Below are 21,055 nucleotides of genomic sequence, written 5' to 3'. Positions count from 1 at the left end.
ATATTTATAATAAAAAAAGTACAAATGTTCATGTTATGATTTGAAGATATATAATCTGATACTCATAATGTAGTTCAGAGAATATATACTGTATATATAATAGATAGAGGATGAACTATATTACTCACTGTCTTGGCTCCAGCCGATTGCTCATCTCGCTGCAACCAAAACCACTTGTGTCAGGAAAACTTTATTACTGGCCACCAGTAACTTCACCTCAATGTCACCTGCAGGGTCTGTTAGTTAATAACTAACTTTTTGTGTGTATATATATATATTGTTTCACGTTTCATTATACCCAAAATTCATATTCTCTTAAATAATTAAATTATACAATTTTTTTTTATTTTAAGTGAATTAGATTTCTTGTTACTCTATCATATAAAGACTAAATTACACTTTTGTTATGAATAAATTATTCATAACACTTAAAATAAAACTATTTAACTTACCAATCTCTCATATGATTTTCCTCTGAACAGCAAGTTTAAAGTCTCAATGTATTATATGAATTTATAAATTGAATTTAGCTAAATTTTCAAAATTTCGGAATGACTTTTATCACAGGCCCTTTTCCCCCATGGAATTATTCCAGATATTTTTGCCTACATTTTAGGTTTGATATTGATGTGCTTACATATCAGTGTTATTCTGTAATGCAAAGTAAAAACTGCACCTTACTTGCTTAATTGTTATAATAATTTATTTAGGAAAGGAGAATAATGTTCAATAGCTGAAATTCATCCTCTCTTTCCTCCTCACAGGTGTCTGATAAAAAAATGTCAACTCACAGGATTAAAAGCCTCTGTAGTATAACGGTATTGTGTGTTTTACTCCATACAAACAATGTTAAACACTTTTACGTACTCATTTATGTTTTGGAATAATAGAATGTGTTAGTTTTAAAGGCAGTATTCATACACATCCAAATTTGAATTTTCTTCTAAGTGAATAACTTTTGTATATTTATCCAACAAATTTAAAAAAATGTTAGATTATTTTCTCAATAATCAATAATAATATAGAGAATGATTAAAAGTGTATTAATGTATATTATTAATATTTTAAATGAGACATCTTCCTTCATTCTACAGGAGTGCTAAGTATTGAGTTATATTGTTTCTAAATATCCGTAATAAAACATAACAATCTTATTTCACAAAATAAGATAAAACAAAATATTAAAATGCAAAAAAACCTCTAAGACCATCACATGTTTCTTCCCATAAACCCTATTCCCATTTTTCTATTTCATATATTGTGCACACAAAAGGTAATCAAAAATGTTTAAAAGATTGAAGATGACAAAAAGAAACCTGTCGCTCGTATATCAGTAGGATCAGAAAATGGCAAAACAATGTTCCCTTCCCCCTTTCATACATCAATGGAAACAGTTCAATGCACTAAGAATGTTGGTAAACATCTGAAGTTTTATTTTTTATTTGTTTTATAATTATTAAAAGTCAAAGTTAAAATTGGATATAATAAAATAATGTATACATTCTTTGAGGGGATTCTGAGAAAGGCAAGATATCGCTGAATCCCAAATATTTGTAACATGCATTGGAGATAACATAAGACTAATTGTCAGAAACGCTATGGGTAAAGATCTAAGGTAAAAACGTACCACATTTAAGCAATCATGGCACCTCAGTTTTATATAATGATGCTTTTATATATATATATATATATATATATATATATATATATATATATATATATATATATTTATTTATTTATTTATTTATATTTATATGATAAATAAATTAAATGAAAATATGAAAATAGAATTTTTCATTCTATAAATAATGTAGGTAAGCTGTACGAAATAGAGATATGTCAAAACAACTAGAAAAGTTGCTTCGGAATGATCCAGAAACGGAACAGTTCATGTCTTGGTTTGCCAAATGTGCCAAGGAGTTCTGGTACTGTTAAGTAGAACGACTAGGCTGGTAAATGTTCCAGTTCTGATCTAATGACAACTTCAATTTGTAACCTTTCTCTCTCTACTGGACTATTGAGAGGGATTGTTTTTTTGGGATTAATAGTGATTATTAATCCTTAAAACTGTGCTATTTTACTCTCAATATTTAATTATATTTTAGTTTCTAATATTGTATTCTATAAAGAATCATACATTTTCAGTATTTAAAAAATATTACTTATTGTACATAAGGAAACATACCTAGCTCATGTTACAAATTATATCTGAGTGTTGTGAAACTAAGATGTAATTTGTTTATTTTAACCTAGATAGTAGTGTGTTAGATTAGGTATTCACCCGGAAAAGAGATCAGATCTTGCAGCGTAACTGAATTTTTGTATCACTGAACGATTGAAGATGTCCAGAAAAATCCTGTTTACTTCATGATCCTTCCATCGTCAAAAATAAACTTGAAAGAAAGCATTACTGTATATGTTTTGATTTAAATAAAATTTTTTAATTGAATTGTTTACTTTACTTTGATTAAAAATTCTATCAAAGTATTGTAAATTTATGAAGTGACTTAAAATTTAAATTGCTGGTATGGTACTCTATATCAGATAGATATCTATAATGGATGAAAACCAGTTGAGCAGAGATGCTGTGTTTAAAATTAATTTTTAAATATCAGTAAAAATTTATATAGTAGAGTATCTAAAATATAACTATCAAAGCGTTCTGGAACGTGGTATGTACTATGGAAATAAATAATGTAAATAAGAACTTCGGAACAGAACGTCGGGAAGTTGAACTGTCTCACGGTGCTAGTTCTGAGCTCTGAACATCTCAGTCAGAACGATTTCAGTTCCAGAAGGGCCTGGAATACTGTAATATAATATTCACAATAGTGGTACTTCGAAATAAAACTTATTAAACATTGTTGTTTTACTCATTTCAGTTAATGTTACAGTTAATTTTACGTTTACTCTGGATATCTCCAAGTTCCATATTTGACAACATTTTTTTTAATTTGTTATTTAGACACAGATAAAGGAGTTAATCTATTTTCTGTTACTTATAGTTTTGAACATGGAACTCCATTTTATGGGAGGCAACATTCATTGTCAAACAGAATTCTTTTAATGTCTTCTCTGTGAAGAGATATATGGAGGTGGCAGGAGATTTTGGATATAATTTATTCTACATGTTAAATAAAAAATTTGTAAGTATATGTAGCTTTGGTTGTAGGTCTGATGAACAGCAGTGACACTACTTCGTCCAGAGACCCATCCCAGGATAGTCGAGAGCTAAAACTGCACATCGTGAAAAATGTACAAATCTCAACATCCCATGCCATTCATGATCTGCGTAAGAAGTTGAGCGCAGTAACTAGGGGAACTATTGACAAAATTGTCCATCGACCTATTCATCATGGATTGGATCTAATCTCATCTGTTAAAGGATTCATTCACAAGGCTCCAAAAGAACCCTTTACACATTCAGATTATTCTCCTGGTCATCTTGGAGTAGGTTATCATTTTGGAGTTTTAGGGCAACATCATGGGCACAACCATGGATTCACTCATCATCTTGATCTGGAAGCTGAGTTCCCTAAGCACCACCATCATTACGGCCAACTACATCATTCTCTGCAGGAAAATTATGATAATTCAAATCAGTTCAGTCAAGGAGTACATTTAGTACCTACAGAAGCAATTATCCAGGACTCTCATGTAGTTTCTCCAGGAACTAATCACAAAGGTTCTCACACCATACCACTACTTCTAAGTCATGTGAATGGTTCATACGTGATCGGTGAAGGACATTTTAATGGAGATTCTCATCAAAATTCTGCACCAAATCTAAACCACGATTTACATCATGTAAATCCATCAGGATCGGTTTTGAGTTTGATCCCAACTGAGCAAAATTCACAACAAATTTCTTCAACTCCGAATAATCAACAATTAGTAAATCAGATTGGTCAAGGGGCAGTTTTACATTCTTCAGTACAATATGCAGATGCCTCACACAATCTTCATCAAGGGTCACACTCACTCACTCCAGATATAAACAACTTCGGTTCCCAATTGGCATCATCTATTCAAAAAATAATAGATTCCCATCTAGAGTCAACGGTTCAGAAAAATCAAGCTGCTCATGATGCATTTCCAAATCAGCCAAAGCCATGTCCAAATTGTGACTTCCCGATCAAACAAACTCCAGAAATTACCCAACATATTCATATTGACCAGCCTCATATTACAATCGTGGCAGGAACCCATGTTGAGATTACTAATCCCTGTGTAGGAAATAATGAAGATAAAGAAAAATGTAAAAGTAGTCCTGATTCTTCTCTGGTTAATCCTTTAAAACCTGTAGCACATAATTCAGCACCGGCTCCTTCTCTAGAATTGTCAGGTACTATTACTGAGGAACAAGAAAATGAGAATTTAACTGAAGTAAATGATTCAGACATTGTGTTCATCGACGATACAAAAGATTTTTCCAAAGCTATTGGGAAGCCTGAAAATGATGACATTGACATTCGCTTTGGAAGTGAGAATAATGCTAATATGTCTGTAAATATAAGAACTTGACAGTTTATAATTGTTCTTAAATACTATTTAAGTATGATTTGTAAATGTTTTATTGATGACAAATAATAAAGTATTTTATTGATTGATAAGTAATATTAAACTATTTTTAGGTAAAATAAAAAATGTACATTTAATATATGTTTTTTAAAGCATTGTATTAGTTTTTATCAACAACTTCTCATAAATATTCTATTGTAGGATTAATGTTACATAATATAATAATATTTATAAACACACTAACCTGGCTGTAAATAAAGCATATAATGTTACAAAATACATTATTTTACTTTATTTCATTTTTTGAGTTTCTGAATATGCCTGGACATGAATTTAAATTGCTTCTTTCAGAAAATGTTGTTTGCTTGTGTTGTTTAATTAAAATTTCTTAGTAAGAAAATTATGGATTATAAAACTAATTACTTGTATCAATAATTAATGTTTATCTACTTAAAATGTCACTTACTTAACATAATAGAATTATTTAGTGGTGTATTAATTCACTGTTATATATTAATTTACTTTTTACTTAAATTATATTATGTACATTTTTGACTTGTTTTAAATATTTTAACAAAGAATAAATTAATCATTATTTTACTGAATTAACACTGTTTCTATTTTCTTGCTCCAATTCTAGTTTTATATTCATAGTAATAACAATGAATAAACTGATTGATTACCCTTTATTGTTCTTCTTTTGTTCCCTTTGTTATTTCCTTTTCTCATACCTTGTTTGAAATTGGTCTTTCTCACCATTTGGCTAATGTTTTATATTTTTTAAATGGAAATTATAACAAAAACAATCATTTCTGATCCTAGACGTAGTTTTTAAGTAAACGTTTTCAATTTTCTTGAGATATAACAACATGCATCCTGGGATTCAGTGATCTACTATAACTTTGACATTAATGTAAAATACAAAATATTTATAGGCACCATTAGGAACACTCTGTTTACAGCTTTCCCACTCAAAACTGGTAGAAATGTTACCTATAGAACAAGACAAAAAATTGGATAACCAGTGGCATTCGTATATCAAGCATACGAAAAAGACAACTTCATAACATGACTAAATAGAAACGAGATCCTTTGTTTCAGACATATGTTAAAAATATAAACTTATATTCAAAAAATGTTTGAGAGGAGCTAAACTTATATATATATAATAGTACAAAAAACTAATATATATATATATATATATATATATATATATATATATATATATATAGTTTGATATTAAAGAATCAAAGAATAAAATAAAAGCTGTTTGGAAGGCAATAGCTAGAGAAACTGGAAAAGAAAAATCCAAAAGCAAACTAGATAAGATTGTTTTCAATGACCAAATTGTTGGTAATAAGAATGATATAGCATCCATTTTAAATTGTTACTTCTGTGATATTACTGGTAGGTTAAATATAGTTTCAGATGTTGATAAGGCTATAAATTTTATGTTACATGCAAACAAAAACAAGGACAGATTGAATTGTTTTCATTTCACAACTGAAAAAGAGGTGGTTGATATTATTAGATCCTTACAACCAAGGTGAGGTGTCTTCTTATCTTATAAAGAAATGCTTTCATTTAATTGCCAAACCTCTAGTACATTTGATAAATACATTCTTTCAAAGTAGCATTTTCCCAGATCTTTTGAAATTTTAGTTGTAAAAGCAGTTCTATAACAGAAACACATACGTACATACTGTTGATAATTTGAGACCAATTTCAATTCTATCTAACTTCTCAAAGGTTTTCAAGAAGATCACCTTCAAAAGAATCAGAGATCATATTGAAAGCAACATCTTACTCCCTTTTCAGCTTGGCTTTCGACATGGGAGAAGTACAGTTGATGCCATTTTTCAGTTTGTGGATGGGGTTCAAAGGGCAGTGGATGGGCCACACTTTGCTGCTATAACTGCATCAGTCTTTTTTTATGTAAACATTTCCCAGATTACATAAAAAAGGAGACATCTTTTACAAAGTTCAAGAGAGAGACTTTGGCTTTTATATTGTTTGAAAGTTTTTGGGCTTTACTTCAAGAGCACATGTCTAAATCCGTCTTTTACTAAGTGTTGAAATTTTAAATTTTTATAGTTTATAAGCATAGTGTTTATTTCATATATATATTATATATGAAATAAATATATATATATTTGTTTATTATGTATATCTTTTGTATTGTATTTTAATTTATTGTCATGTAAAATATTAACACCCAGCCAGTATATTTTATTATTTAGTTCAGCCTCTTTGCTATAAACTTAATTCATATTTATATTTTAGCATACATTTATTGACAATGCATCTATTCTGTATGAATGTGTTGTAATGTGTAATAAAGAAGATTTATGACTTAAATAACACAGTCACAGTCTACGCTTACTTGTTTTACAATATAGAATTGCAATAGAAATATGTGTCATAATAATGTGCTAAATAATAATTAACACAGATTCCTACCAGAATCTTAGGTAAAATAGCTATATGAATTTAACTTTTTATATTTATGTTGGTGGGGACAAAGGAAAGTGTATGTATGTCGATCATGCCACAAACACTAGGAAATAGAGGTGGATCATCTTACTCTCAGTTTTAATCTATTATTTTAACAGTTGACAGATTTTGTTTCCTTATTTTGTTGCATATCATTTTAAGTTCTGAATTAAAAATTAATAAACATTAGTCACTTTATAATTTATAACTTTTTACCCATTTTTAAATACAATGCTAGATGAATTAATTTTATAATTTTTCATTTAATGATTAAAAAATTTTAAATGGATTTAATTTAATTGGTTTATTAAGATGACTATCTTAAAATGTTTGAGAGGAGCTAAACTTATATATATATATATATATATATATATATATATATATATATATATATATATATATATAGTTTGATATTAAAGAACCAAAGAATAAAATTAAAGCTGTTTGGAAGGCAATAGCTACTTTATTCTCTGTTAAACAATTTATCTAACCTTATAATTTCTCCTGTGTCATGTTATTATGGTAAGGCAGCTAAAAGCAATTATATATATATTGTAATTAAAAATGATAAATAGGAGATGACTCAAAGTCATCAGACCCGATCATAGTAGACATCTAGACAGTGATCAGCTCTAAGAACTGACCCGCGGTTTGGTACACAGATTCCTTACACATGGGAGGAGTGCCTGAACAATGTTTATTTTAAACTGGGATAAACTCAGATTCCCATTGTCTTGATGTATAAATAGTGAAATTTAATAATTTAGTTTTAATAATGATGAATCTTACACACAATCAATGATACCAAAATAATTAATTTGTGTAAATTAAGGTTCTATAAATTAATTCATAGAAAATTATAGAAATCAGACTACTAGATATCTACTGAAATTTCTTAATTACCAATATTTAACCTTGTGATTTTTCTTATGAACTGCAATAAATATGAAAACATATATATGGAAAAAAATGTTTTCCAAATTTTATTTTTTATGTTTTCTAAATTTGCTCAAACACTAAATAATAAGAGTATGTAAAATGCAATAGCAAATAATGGGTTATAATATAACACAAAGTCTCCTGATTTAAGAATATTAGTAATCAGTAGCTGATCATAAAAATCAGTGTCAATCTTTGCTCCAAAGACTACCATCTTATCTAGATAACCCCAATAAAAGAAAACCCAAAAACATGTTTCCAAGAATAATATACATAGTATGTCCTATTCTTAAATGTTTCTTTCCTGTGGAGAGTAGTGTTTTTGTGATGTATGTAATAAGTAAGAGAAAAATTGTATCCACATTATACGAATAAGATGTCCCAGAAGTACTGTATTTTGACAGTGTTTGGAATAAGGTAGTTTATACCTATCAAAATTTCCTCTCATTCTTTGATTTATACAGTTCATATTTTTTATAGTTACTTAGTTTAGGTATATGTAACAATCATTTATTTCTATATAAAAAATATTAAAACAAAATTATCTCCTTAAATATTTGTATTGATTAATATCGTAATGAGTATTTAAATTCCTTTATATATTTATTTTATTTTAATTGTATAGAATGTAAGCCTTTTGCAAATTAAACATTTATATAGGCTATATTTATATTCTTGTTATATCATATAAATTAATTTCACATTAAAATAGTAGGACTTGTCTTTATGGGAGGGGGGAAAGTGAATCTGATTGAAAAGCACAACACACACAAAGATATGGGCTAAATATAAATATAAATCAATTTGATAATTTATTTCAAACAAGTTGGATTGCTGTTATTGCATATATTTTTAATTTTAGGGCTTTTTGAAGCTTTTGAAGCCCCTCACGATAAAGCCCCCAACCACACCTTAGTTACACTACTGATCCATTAAGCACAAAGTTTTAAATACTACTGCTTTAAGTGTCCACGTCTCACTTTACTTGACACTGTCTATACAGGGTGTCCAAAAAGTCCCGGGTCGGTTGAATATTTTTCAAAATTTTTAAAATAGAGCTACAAAACCTTACACAAAGTTACTGGACATAAAAATCTATTTTATCACATATTCAGTGATCCGCTACTTCCTCAGGGGGGCGGCCCGCTAGGAGTCAGAAGAAAATCTTAAATGTAAGCATAGGTTGATATGCATATCAAATTAAAGGTCTATATTAGTAGAGTACAAAGCCACAAACCCGACCTCAAACGGATGACCGAGTCAAAAATGACAGCCGTTCAAAGATGGCTAGAGTTTGCAACTTAGGTGTAACAAAATACACTAATGAGATTTTTGACTTTAACTTTCCTAACATTAAAAAAATGGACATGAGGTGTTTCTTGAGGTGTTTGAGGGTCATTTTAATAACTCATTAAATTGTAAACAGTTTTGGGTTAGTAAAGTTAAAATCAAAAAGCTCATCAGTGTATTTTGTTACATTAACCTAAGTTGCAAACTCTTAGCCATCTTTGAACAGCTGTCATTTTTGACTCGGTTGTCCGTTTGAGGTCGGGTTTGCGGCTCTGTACTCTACTAATATAGACCTTTAATTTGATATGCATATCAACCTATGCTTACATTTAAGATATTCTTCTGACTCCTAGCGGGCCGCCCCCCTGAGGAAGTAGCGGATCACTGAATATGTGATAAAATAGACTTTTATGTCCAGTAACTTTGTGTAAGGTTTTGTAGCTCTATTTTAAATATTTTGAAAAATATTCAACCGACCCGGGACTTTTTGGACCCAAACTCTTGCCATCTTTGAACGGCTGCCATTTTTGACTCGGTTATCCGTTTGAGGTCGGGTTTGTGGCTCTGTACTCTACTAATAAAGACCTTTTATTTGATATGCATATCAACCTATGCTTACATTTAAGATTTTCTTCTGACTCCTAGCGGGCCGCCCCCCTGAGGAAGTAGCGGATCACTGAATATGTGATAAAATAGATTTTTATGTCCAGTAACTTTGTGTAAGGTTTTGTAGTTCTATTTAAAATATTTTGAAAAATATTTAACCGACCCGGGACTTTTTGGACACCCTGTATATTCCTCACAGTCTACACAAGGCTCTGGCACTGTAAAGTTCAATATACGAGGAACAATTAAGGAACAAAACCTAAACAAATTAATTCTTTAGTCCTAATTTTTTGTAACAACTAAACTAATATCTAGTACACAAAAATAAATAAATCTATTTTTTTGTTTATGTAAAAGTTTCTCTTAAAGAATATTTTTTCATTCTATGGATACTGAACAATTACTTCTAAACATTTAAAAAAACAAGCAAGGTATTTGAGATTATTAACACATAATTAAGGAATATTTTATTATATCTTGTTATTAATTCATCCATTTTTTATAGTAAAGATTTTGCACAGAAAGTAATTGCTCCTTTGAAACTAATTTTATTTTAATGACCATTATCATTTAAAAACCATAAAAAATAATACATTTTTAACAATTATCTATAACTTAATAATTGTTGTTGATAAAACATCTTTCAGACTGTTTCGAATCGTGTATCTTGATAATACATATTAAATCTCTGAATAAGTTAAGTCAATGATAGTAACTTTTATGGTGTAATTCCCGTCCTATTTATCGTTGCTACAGTTCTACTCTTACCCCAGCTCCACCAGTGGTGGATCTAGGGGAGGGGTTATAGGGCCATGGCTCTCTTCAAGATTTTGTAAAAAACATTTTTATGAAAAAAATCTTAATCATTCTCAAATTGGAATTACAAAAAATAAAATTAACTTAACTCTATAAACTAAACTTTGAGTATGAGTTTCTTTATAAACAATTTTTTTAATCAAAATGCAACATTCCCTATCACAGTAATAATGGTAAACTAAAATTCAGGTGGCTCCCTCCGAAAGCTAGGGCTGAATCCTCCCTTGCCCTCCACCCAAATAAAAGATTCATCTTTGAGATTAGGTGAGTGATTTAATATACAAGAAGGACTTTGGTTTTCTTAGAAGTCCCTGTACTCAATATTTTTCTAATTACTTTATTTAAAGTTGCCCATACTTTCTGTCCTGAATAATTTAGTTCAGAACAAAAGATATTATTAATTTCTGCATGGATATTTGGGATGACAGTTTTGAGCAGTGAACAATTTTATTCTGCCTTTAACACCTAATTTGAACAAATATCAATATATTCTTAACTGAAATAACCAAATTTTGCTTCTATATGTCCATTACTCTTCAATGTCTAAATTTGCATTTACAAGAGTTGAATTTCTTTATATAACTTGCATGTGATTCCAGTTCCAGTCTAATAACCATGATCCCTTTATATTTTCTTCACTCCACTTGATTTTAGTATGTTGATCTTCATTTTCTGAAAGTATGCTATTACATCTCTTATTTAAATGAACACTATGTAATAGCTTATTTCCATTTCAGGTGACAAAGATGCTCCTGTAGTGATTGATGCCATTGATGAAGAGCCAGAGGATCGTATCAATATACACCACACACTGAAGGATGCAGTCAAAGCTGCATCTCGAGCTATGAAGGATGTCGAAGAATACATACGGCAGCAAGTTAACTCAATTGGGAAGAAATCGCTGAACATCATTGGCCACCCTTTGATGAAACTTGCAGCACCTATGATCTACATGAAGGATCAAGTTGGCTCTCTACTAGGCCATGAGAATCCCTCCAACTTGAAGGACATTACTGCAACCACCGGTGAACCCAGCCCAACGGATCAATCACCTATTGATTTAGCAACCCTCGAAGTTAACAATACAAAACTATTGGATCCAGTAGCAAACGAAGAGTCACCTTTAAGTCATCCCATTTTCAAACGAAAAGCATCCTCTCAAGATCTTCAAGGAAATTACCTTTCTGAGATGGAAAATACCCAAGATTTGACTGCTGAAGATGATGAGGAGCCTCAAAGAAATGGCACGTTGAGGACCAGCAGTGCCAAAAAAATTTATGAACTACTTGATCGTGTTCGCAAATTAACAATGGATATTAGGCTGGGTCCTGGGCAACCTTTGCTTCTCGCCAATATTTTCAAAATGGGAAGGCCGAACGCGGATTTCTCTACAGAGTTGCCCCAATTAGACAGTACAAGTGAAGAACCAGGGTATTCGACCACACAGTGCTTGATATGTGTTTTCGAGGGAGGTAAGACTCATGAGTACGGTGAAGAAGAGTCTGACGAAGCTAAAGCCATCATGAGTATCTTGGAAGTGGAAGATCCAGGGACTATAACTGATAATAACTAAACAGTTAACTTATGCACCTCGAATACCATTGCTTGCTCTAGAAACGTTTTATTATTATGTTATATCTTACATGTGTTTTATGGGTTGTTTTTATCTTGGGAATGGGATATTATTTTATTTATTAGATTTTAGTGTTTCGACTCAATTTATCTTTGTGTGCCCATGTTTGGTGTTTTTATCATAAGGTGTATTTAGGGATTTGGGTATTAAATAATAGACTTAAATATTTAGCCCATATTATAATAGGCTCTGTGATTATCACATATGAAATTTGAGGAGGTTTAAAGAAATGAATGTTATAAGATCAAGTTCGTAATAAACAGTTAGATTTCTATGTAGATAATTGCAATTATGATATTATATTACAATTTTATTTTATATATATCAAGTTTTAAATGTTTATCCATATTATACTTGCATAGAGAATTTCAGTTGTTTTTATTACTATTCCATTTATATCAATTTGTTCAATTAACTATAGAAAAATTTGATAGTATTATATTACTAAACTGCAAATATTACAAATTTTTAAAGATTAGACTACATTTATATTTTTACTTTGCAGTTTCCATAATTGAAAATATTCTATCTGTTTCAGAGAAATATTACTCTATTTTAAATTAAACATTACCTTTTATCTAGGATCTTCAATCATGTTAGTTTGGTAGAATACTGGTGTTTATTTTTATTGTTGATAATAATGTTAAATCTAAATTCTCTTATCGCATTCTCTATATTGCATACAATTAACTTCAAATTAATCAATATTATGTCCATATAAACAAGACATTTATGTAGGCTTCATGAGGAAATGGGAGGAGGAGATCAAGACTCTTTGGGGAATGATATTCCCCAAAGGACTGAGAGTGTTCTTTCAGGAATCTTTGAACATGAATCTCTAAATACCATTTATAGGCTAGTTTAATCCCATTTTGTACAGTAGAAAATTTTCGTTACTTTCAATCTTTAATGCCGATTTAATATATTTTACAGTCTAATCATGGTTGAGAGAGAAATTGTAACTACTCCATTAAAAATTGTTGAAAGAAATAGATGCCTCCAAGATGATTAAATACGTCTTACAAAGATAATATTAATATTTGTATGCAGTGCAAACATCTTACCAAATTTTGGTGACATGTCAAATTTTCCTATGGTCAAATGTGGAGTTTTACACAATAGCGTTACTGAAAATGTTGTTCCCTTCCCCAAAAATGGGGGTGAGTTATAGTTGTTGAGGTAAAAGATTTTTAACAGCAGCTCTATCTTGTGACAACCTATTTTTAAAGTTTTTATAAAATAAGTGGAATAGTAGAATGAAATATCTGCAAGTTGAATCCATCCAACAAAGCGTTCAATTAAAATTAGAATTTAACCTTTGTTCAAACATTGTACTTTTTGACGGAGTAGTCAGAAATGAGTTCTCTTGGTGTTATTTTTTTAAGGTAACCTTAGAATCCATCAAGAAATTTGTCAGAGTCTGGATTTGACAACTCTCTGCTCGAAAGTTGAGATGAGGGAGGGAATTTTGGGACACCAGGTATAGAAAAAACAATAGATAGTTTCTTGCCATTTACACCACAACCACTAAAGCCTGCATATATTTCACACTGACCAGAAATTGTAGCTCGACATCAATAAAATTTACCCTTCATAAATTAACTAACACAGATATCACCCAGAATCTCAATTTTTTATTTTTGTCAACATTTTAAGGTACAAATTATGCCAATAAACCCTCAACTTTTCTATATTATAATTTGTATAACTACTATAAAAACAAATATCCTTATCAGAATAACATAAGTTTGGCATGTTGTTTGAGAAATATGAAAAAACCTTAAAATATTTTAAAGTTCCATATTTAGTTTATTTTTTGATGGTTTGGATACAAACAACACTTAGTTTAATCACTACAAATTAATTAGTTAAATGTTTTGTTGTGTTAAAAAATATCAAACTTTATACATACATTATACAAGAAATTCAGAATAATTAGCACCTTCACCGTGGCTCTACACTAGTTGAGACCAAGGAAGCTTCCTTGGTTGAGACCAACTATTCAACTTGCTCTTTTGCACCTTAATTAAGTCATCTGCTGCAGATAGAAGTAACAGCCTAACAAGTGGAATATTTACACATTAATATCTTTGTACTCATATAACTGACATTTTTTTATAGGCGGAACATTTTTTCTCTTAAATCATATTTATACATAGTTTTTACAACAAATGTATTTTTATTGTGCTGGCATTGGGGATACTAATTATATTAAATTATTTCAATTAAGTGTTTCAAATTTGGTATACACTTTGCATTATCCTGCAGCCTTCTGCAACAAACTCTTCTGAAGCTGTCATGATTTTATTTCTCATATCACTGCTGTTTAGATATGAGAAACAGTGGTAAAAAAATTTAAAAATAAGTGTCATTTCTTTACTGTTTTGAATTTATTTTTCATTGTAGTATGTTTTTTGTATATTGACAATCAAAGTTTATATTTTATTTTGTTTGTGATTTTGACATATGAAATTCACAAAATTATTTTTATTCATTTATATAAAATTATAACAATTGACAATAATGGTCTTACTATTTTGTTGCATATTACTTTAAGTGTTGATTTACAAAATTATCAAGCTTTATAATTAACACTATAAGAATGTTAATTTTTGAATTACTCAATTATTAGTTAAAAGTTATTTTATTAAAACAAAATTTATTTAATTTGGCTACTGAGTTTATTACTTATGTACTTAATACATCTAAATAAACCTCACACTTCTATATCTTGACATATTATTGGACAAACAAAAGAATGTTTCTATTATTATTTTAATAACTATAAAATATCATTGTGAGATGAAACTTTGGACACTTAATTGACACATTTTGCCATATTAAGCTTCAAAATCAAACCAATTTATTGTTTTCAAGAGTTATGAAATACAAATAAGTTCACTGCAACCCATTCTCCAGGAGGGTTCACTTTTTGTTACATTATAATTGCCAGTAAAACCTATTCTGAATACAGCAAAAACCGATTTGTCACTTAAGCGTGAGGGAATATTGTCTCCACTGGTCTTGCCTGCCGCTTTAAGTGGAAGAAGCTAAAACAGAGCTATCCTCCCCTTGCTCAAGGTGACATGACTGAGGTTGTGCCCACTAACTTGACCCCTGTCCCCCACCTTATAACTATCCTGATTATCCTGTCACTTTAGAAATAGAGCAAAGGTCCTTTTAAAACAAGTGCAATGAAGGATATCCTCATCTCCTACTAAGTATACAAAAAATACTATTATTTCTTTGTCATCAGATATAAATAAATGTTACATATGCTTCTTCATTATAAAGTGAGTATACTTTGAAAAATTACTGTTTTACCTGTTAACAATTTCAAAAATTAAAGAAAATAAATAGGTAGTGGAAATAATTTTATTGTTATAACGACTTGGTTGTAGATAATAATATTCCAGAGTATTAATATTTAAATTATTAATGAGACATTCAAGACAATATAAAATATTTTTTGATTAGTAAGCTCCTAGTGAATATTCAGTACAATTTATTACTAAATTTGTTAACTATTAAATATTATCTGGTTTGTCTAAAATAAAAATCACAGTTCTAAATAAAAACAATTGTTATATTTTAAACTGGCAAATTAATAAGTTCAAAATTTCAGAATGTTCATCACTCTATTTTCCACAAAGAATTGACAAACCGTTTAGTAAATTTAAAGTTCCTTTGGCAAGAAATAAAAATATTAATAAAATATATCAAACTAAAAATCAGAGCTCTCTTCTAAAATAAAATAATAAAGTTTTAAAATAAAAATCAAATACCACCTGGAAATAACTAAAATAAAAATGTTCACTTCTAAGTTCACTCAAAATTCAAAAAATAAAAATTTAAACTTCTCTTTACACTAGATGAACCTTAACTTTCAAGTCTGCAATTCAGACTACAATATATCAAACAATTCTTAATGTTCAATTAATTTCCAATTAATAATTCACAATAAAACAGTTCCAGTTAAATATTAATAAATAACTACTTTTCCAAATCTAAATTAAAGTTATTAACAAAGTTCAATTTTAATTCACTTCTTGCAAGCATGAACCAAATGTAACTTGTATGATTCTATTGTGTTCTATTGTTCATCGAGAATAAGTTATTCAGATTGCTCTGTAGTTTCTATGAATTTAATTTTTTCCTATAAAAAAGACAACAAAATTAATTTCATATCAAATCAGGAAGACTATTTCAATAAAACATACAACAAACCCGGTGCCCACCTCAAAATCCCTCGCGGAAAAAAAATTAAAGAAACACGGTGCACCGCCATCAACTCAATCACGAAAATAACCAAAAGAAGGGCGAAAATTATGAGCGGGCGCTTAAATACTTCCCTTTCCAATCAACTTTGCAGGACATCCGTGGTGTTCTCTCATTGGTCCAGCTGTATCAAACCAGGAGAACAATACTCGCAACAAGACAAGTTCTAATCAATTCAAGGCCACCCAGCAGGGATCACTTCTGACTGGTTTATACCTACCAGTTGAACCCACCACTGGGCACAGCAAAATCCGATGTGCCACTTCAATCTGGGCAACCTTATGGATGTCCAGTAGCGGCACATCACTAACCGCAAATGTTGAGATTCTGGGATTCATTGGCAATTCGATAGGTCTAGCCTACTGTGGAGGATGGCTGTTGGAGTTGGTGGGGTTTGTTCCCTTACCTCAGAGGCTCTTGTTAACCTCAACAAGGTGTGGCACCCCCTGCCTACTTTGACTGGAGAGGCTGGTTCACAGCTGGCCTCCCTTCTTCCGGGATGACTTTGAGACGTAGTGGCCTAATTCTTCCTCATGGATCTCGATAGGAGGCGACCCCTACTCCTTAACCTTACCCATCCTGAATATCCTATCACTCCGGAAGCAGCGCAAAGGTCCTTACAGGACTAAGTGCAATTTATAAGCTTCTTGTCCTAAGAGAACAAAAAAAAAAAAAAAAAAAAATCAATTCAAGGCAGTCAACATGCCTTCCTAACAATTTAAAACTACCAGTACTAACTTGCCAAAGGATTACATGTTCGTTTTTACCCTGACTTTTCACAATCTAATCTAAAATTAAATGGCAATATTTCGATCCCAAAATTTTTATTTAATTTAAGTTTTAATAAAAAAATAAATCAATGTAGCTTTAAAAGCGCTACAGTTGTTTAATATATTAAATGATTATTTATTATTAGATTAATATATAATCGAATAAATTATGAACAATGATTTATGTATTTGTTTGTACATAATCATAGACATATTTTAGTGAAATAAAACAAATTTGAAGTGTTTATTTTTTATAGAAGTAAAGATATGAGTTTATATCAAAGTTGTAAAAGTTCATCTAATTATTCTAATATTTTAAAAACTAGCCATTACATAAAAGTTTTAAGCCATTTCAGTTTTTTTATGAAAATTGTGTTTGTTTCACTACAAGGAATTCGAATTGGTTATGTAATTTTTACGTATTTAAAATTATAAACTTTATTTTGTATTATATGCTCCTTCATTAAAGAAAATTCTTTACACTGTACGGTTTAGCGTACAATGAGCAGTTAAAAATTTGCAGGTGTCAATAGACTAAACCGTCACTCATCAAATAATATAGTAGGGCCTATTTAACTGCGTCATACATTCCTATTTTGAATTTAAAACTGTTTTTTTTAGAAATTGGACACCATACGTATAAAAATTATACTTAGCTATATAATTATAAAATATAAATATAAAGATACACTATGTGTACTACAGTAAAACTCAGCTGTTTAATCACTGTATGTTTTATATAATACATTACAATATTTTAATATTTCCAATTTGAAAAAGAGCGATTCACTAAAATTTTAATACAAACTAGGATGCATGTCATGAAAGTTGTTAACCATTATATGGTAAAAAGGCACGAATTACAACTGTATAAAAAGTTTTTGTTAAGAAAGGATCTTATACTTATTAAAAAATGATTATTATTTATTTAATTAAAGTTGTTATCTTAAACTTAAAGCCTAAACTTAACCTAGGTTTTCCAAAATGATTTCATATTGTCAACATTTGCTGGATAGACAAGTTGGAGAAATGTGAATACACATATGCAAAGAATTTTGTTGAATAACCAATAAATTGATGTGGTTGGATCTGATTCACGATCAATGATCAAATTCATCAATTCATCGTTGGATCTGAATATGGAGGAACTGAATTGATTTTCATTTATCAACACAAAATGTTCTTGATATTGTGTAATAAAATTTAATTAAACCTGTTATGCTTGACTTTCTACAATTTCAGGAGACTTTGAGGGGGTTAGACACAGTAATTTAAATAACAAGTAGATGGTTTATGAAAGAAGTTTAAAGGTACAAATATGAAATTAATAACTGAAATAAAATGTGCTTCAAAGTGCACTAAGAGCACAAAATAAATTGCCAAAACATTTGATTTATTGCTTGCCAAAACTGTTCCTACGTGGGATTTAAAAATATTTGGTATGACTGGTTTACATAATTTTAAAATATATATATATATATATATATATATATATATATATATATTATTTTAATAAAACAATGGCCTATTTCAGATTATGAATGTTTAATACATAACATTTGATAATAATTAAAACACTATAATCGTATTCTATTCTAAACGAGGCTTAAGATTATTTTAAGGAAAGATGGTGCCTTACAAGTTTAGTACCTGTATGGAAGTTTTTTTTACTTCATAATGTGATAACTGCACAGCACGATTATATCAACAGAGATCAACGCGTGTGTGTGTGTGTGTGTGTGTGTGTGTGTGTGTATATATATATATCAGTCGACTGCAGATACTGTTAACAATATCCTACTGAGCCGGATGGCCTATTTTATGCAAATTTTCTTTGTTGTTGCATCATTCACAAATGACAGTCACCTAAGGTTTACATGCCACGTGAGTTTACCAGCCTTATTCCATTTTTTTTTTTTTTTTAAGTCACAATGTTTTTTACGTCCATGTTACACATGATCTTTGTTTTGAGAGCAGTAGTTACTAACGCTCTTTGTAATTTTTTTTCAATAAATTGATTGCATTTCAACAGTGCACACTCCACCAGCACGTGTATTATGTAGTACACATGCACAATTGGTTTCAATCTATCTAGTAAAGAATGTTGTAAACGTTAGAAGAATCTGTAATAGAAAATTATTGCTTAATTTGTTACATTCTTTGTATTCACTGTATAAGTCTTTGACAAAGGATGTACATAATAAACCGGCGCAATAAATTGTAATTCCTTTTTTATTGGACAACGTCTTATTTTTAGGATATCCAAATTGGTATATGTCAGACATTGTTTTATTAATTAAACTACTCCGGTTTTATCTACTCTGACCAATACAAAAAGAATTGTATAACTAGTAATACAAAAAGCAATACATATTATACTGTTTAAATATTTATAATTAAAATAGTGTGAAAAATGTGTTACCATTGATTGCACTGATTGTAATGTAGGCTTACACATTTCATTTGCCCTTAAATTCCTCAGCTACATTTGTGTTAAAAATAATGGAACCTGTAAATAAGGCAGAATTTAATATTACAGTTACTATGCAATAAGTGTGTAAGTAAATTATGTCATGGTAATCACTGTCTGTATAACATAACCAGAACCACCAAAAATACAATCAACATCGTATGTGAAATAAACTAAACAGCCTACACGAAAGTCAGATTTTGTATTCGTTTTTTATGCTACAAAGGAAATGTCGAATCTTGCAGCTCAAAGGCGGGAAATCTCACAGACATAACATTTAGTGGCTTCAAGGAATTTGAAAGCCAGAATGATTACACTTCCAGGATTGCAAAACACAAGCTTCCAAATGCAGTATTGAAAGTATGGAAATATGGGATTCAATCAATACTTAATTACTAAAATCCGTCATAACAGTGTATAGTAATCCATTGTCTTCTTCAAGTCAGTTGAGATCATAATCAGCCCCGAGTGAAAAAATGAATGGTTCTCAGAAGACCATTGAAAAAATTCTTATCCATATCTATATCTTCACCAGCGAGCATAATCCGTACAATAGAAACAGTAAACTTACAGATGGAAGAATTTAGCTGCGCTCGCAGAACCCAAATACTACCCTTTCAACAAATAAACGCTATCTATGTGGCGGGCTGCGTTTACGTGCTAGCTACTGAGATGAAGGTGCAATAATCTTTTTAACGTCAGATTATGTCCTATTAACAAGTATACGTCCTATTATTACTATTATTTTAATTTATATAATTATTTAATTTTCAGTGAATTCAAAGATATTTAGTTAATTAAAATACTGGAATAAATATAATTTTATAACAACAAATGTAACCTACAATGATTGTTTTTCAATGGAGTTCTTTAATACCACAAATGGTCCTCCTCTTCTGGGCCACTGGCAGTATCTGAACCATCTCCAACTGATATAATAAAGAATGCTATAACATTTTCAATCTGGGGTTCTGCGGCTGCAAAGTCCTTTTAGATATTCTCCAAGTGCATGCACTTTACTGACCACTCTTCTGCGCCCATACTTGATATTTTGCTACATAACCTTTGACTTCGACACAAATTAATTCAATAGATTGAGGTCTAGATGGTAGGGTGAAGTCGTAAGATGTCATGACCTTCCAGCTCAACAGTTTTGTCCAAGGCGTACCGGGCATGTCTGGTTTTATATAGTTGTACAAGTTTGTACAGTTCAGGTATAAACATATTGTCGCAAAGAAT

General features: G+C 30.1%; 1 protein-coding gene across 1 annotated transcript in view; it reads left to right on the top strand.

Moving 5' to 3' along the window:
- LOC124362351 overlaps positions 1-12,664 on the top strand; it is a 36,280-nt gene extending 23,616 nt beyond the window's left edge. Inside the window, exon 2 of the mRNA XM_046816784.1 lies at positions 11,403-12,664. Coding sequence (XP_046672740.1) covers positions 11,403-12,238 — 836 coding nt within the window. The 3' untranslated portion in view covers positions 12,239-12,664. The remainder of the gene's footprint in view (positions 1-11,402) is intronic.
- Positions 12,665-21,055: the final 8,391 nt, after the last annotated feature.

This window comes from Homalodisca vitripennis, chromosome 5 (assembly GCF_021130785.1).
Source record: "Homalodisca vitripennis isolate AUS2020 chromosome 5, UT_GWSS_2.1, whole genome shotgun sequence".
NCBI lineage: Eukaryota > Metazoa > Arthropoda > Insecta > Hemiptera > Cicadellidae > Homalodisca > Homalodisca vitripennis.
This window is presented reverse-complemented; position numbering and strand designations above follow the sequence as displayed.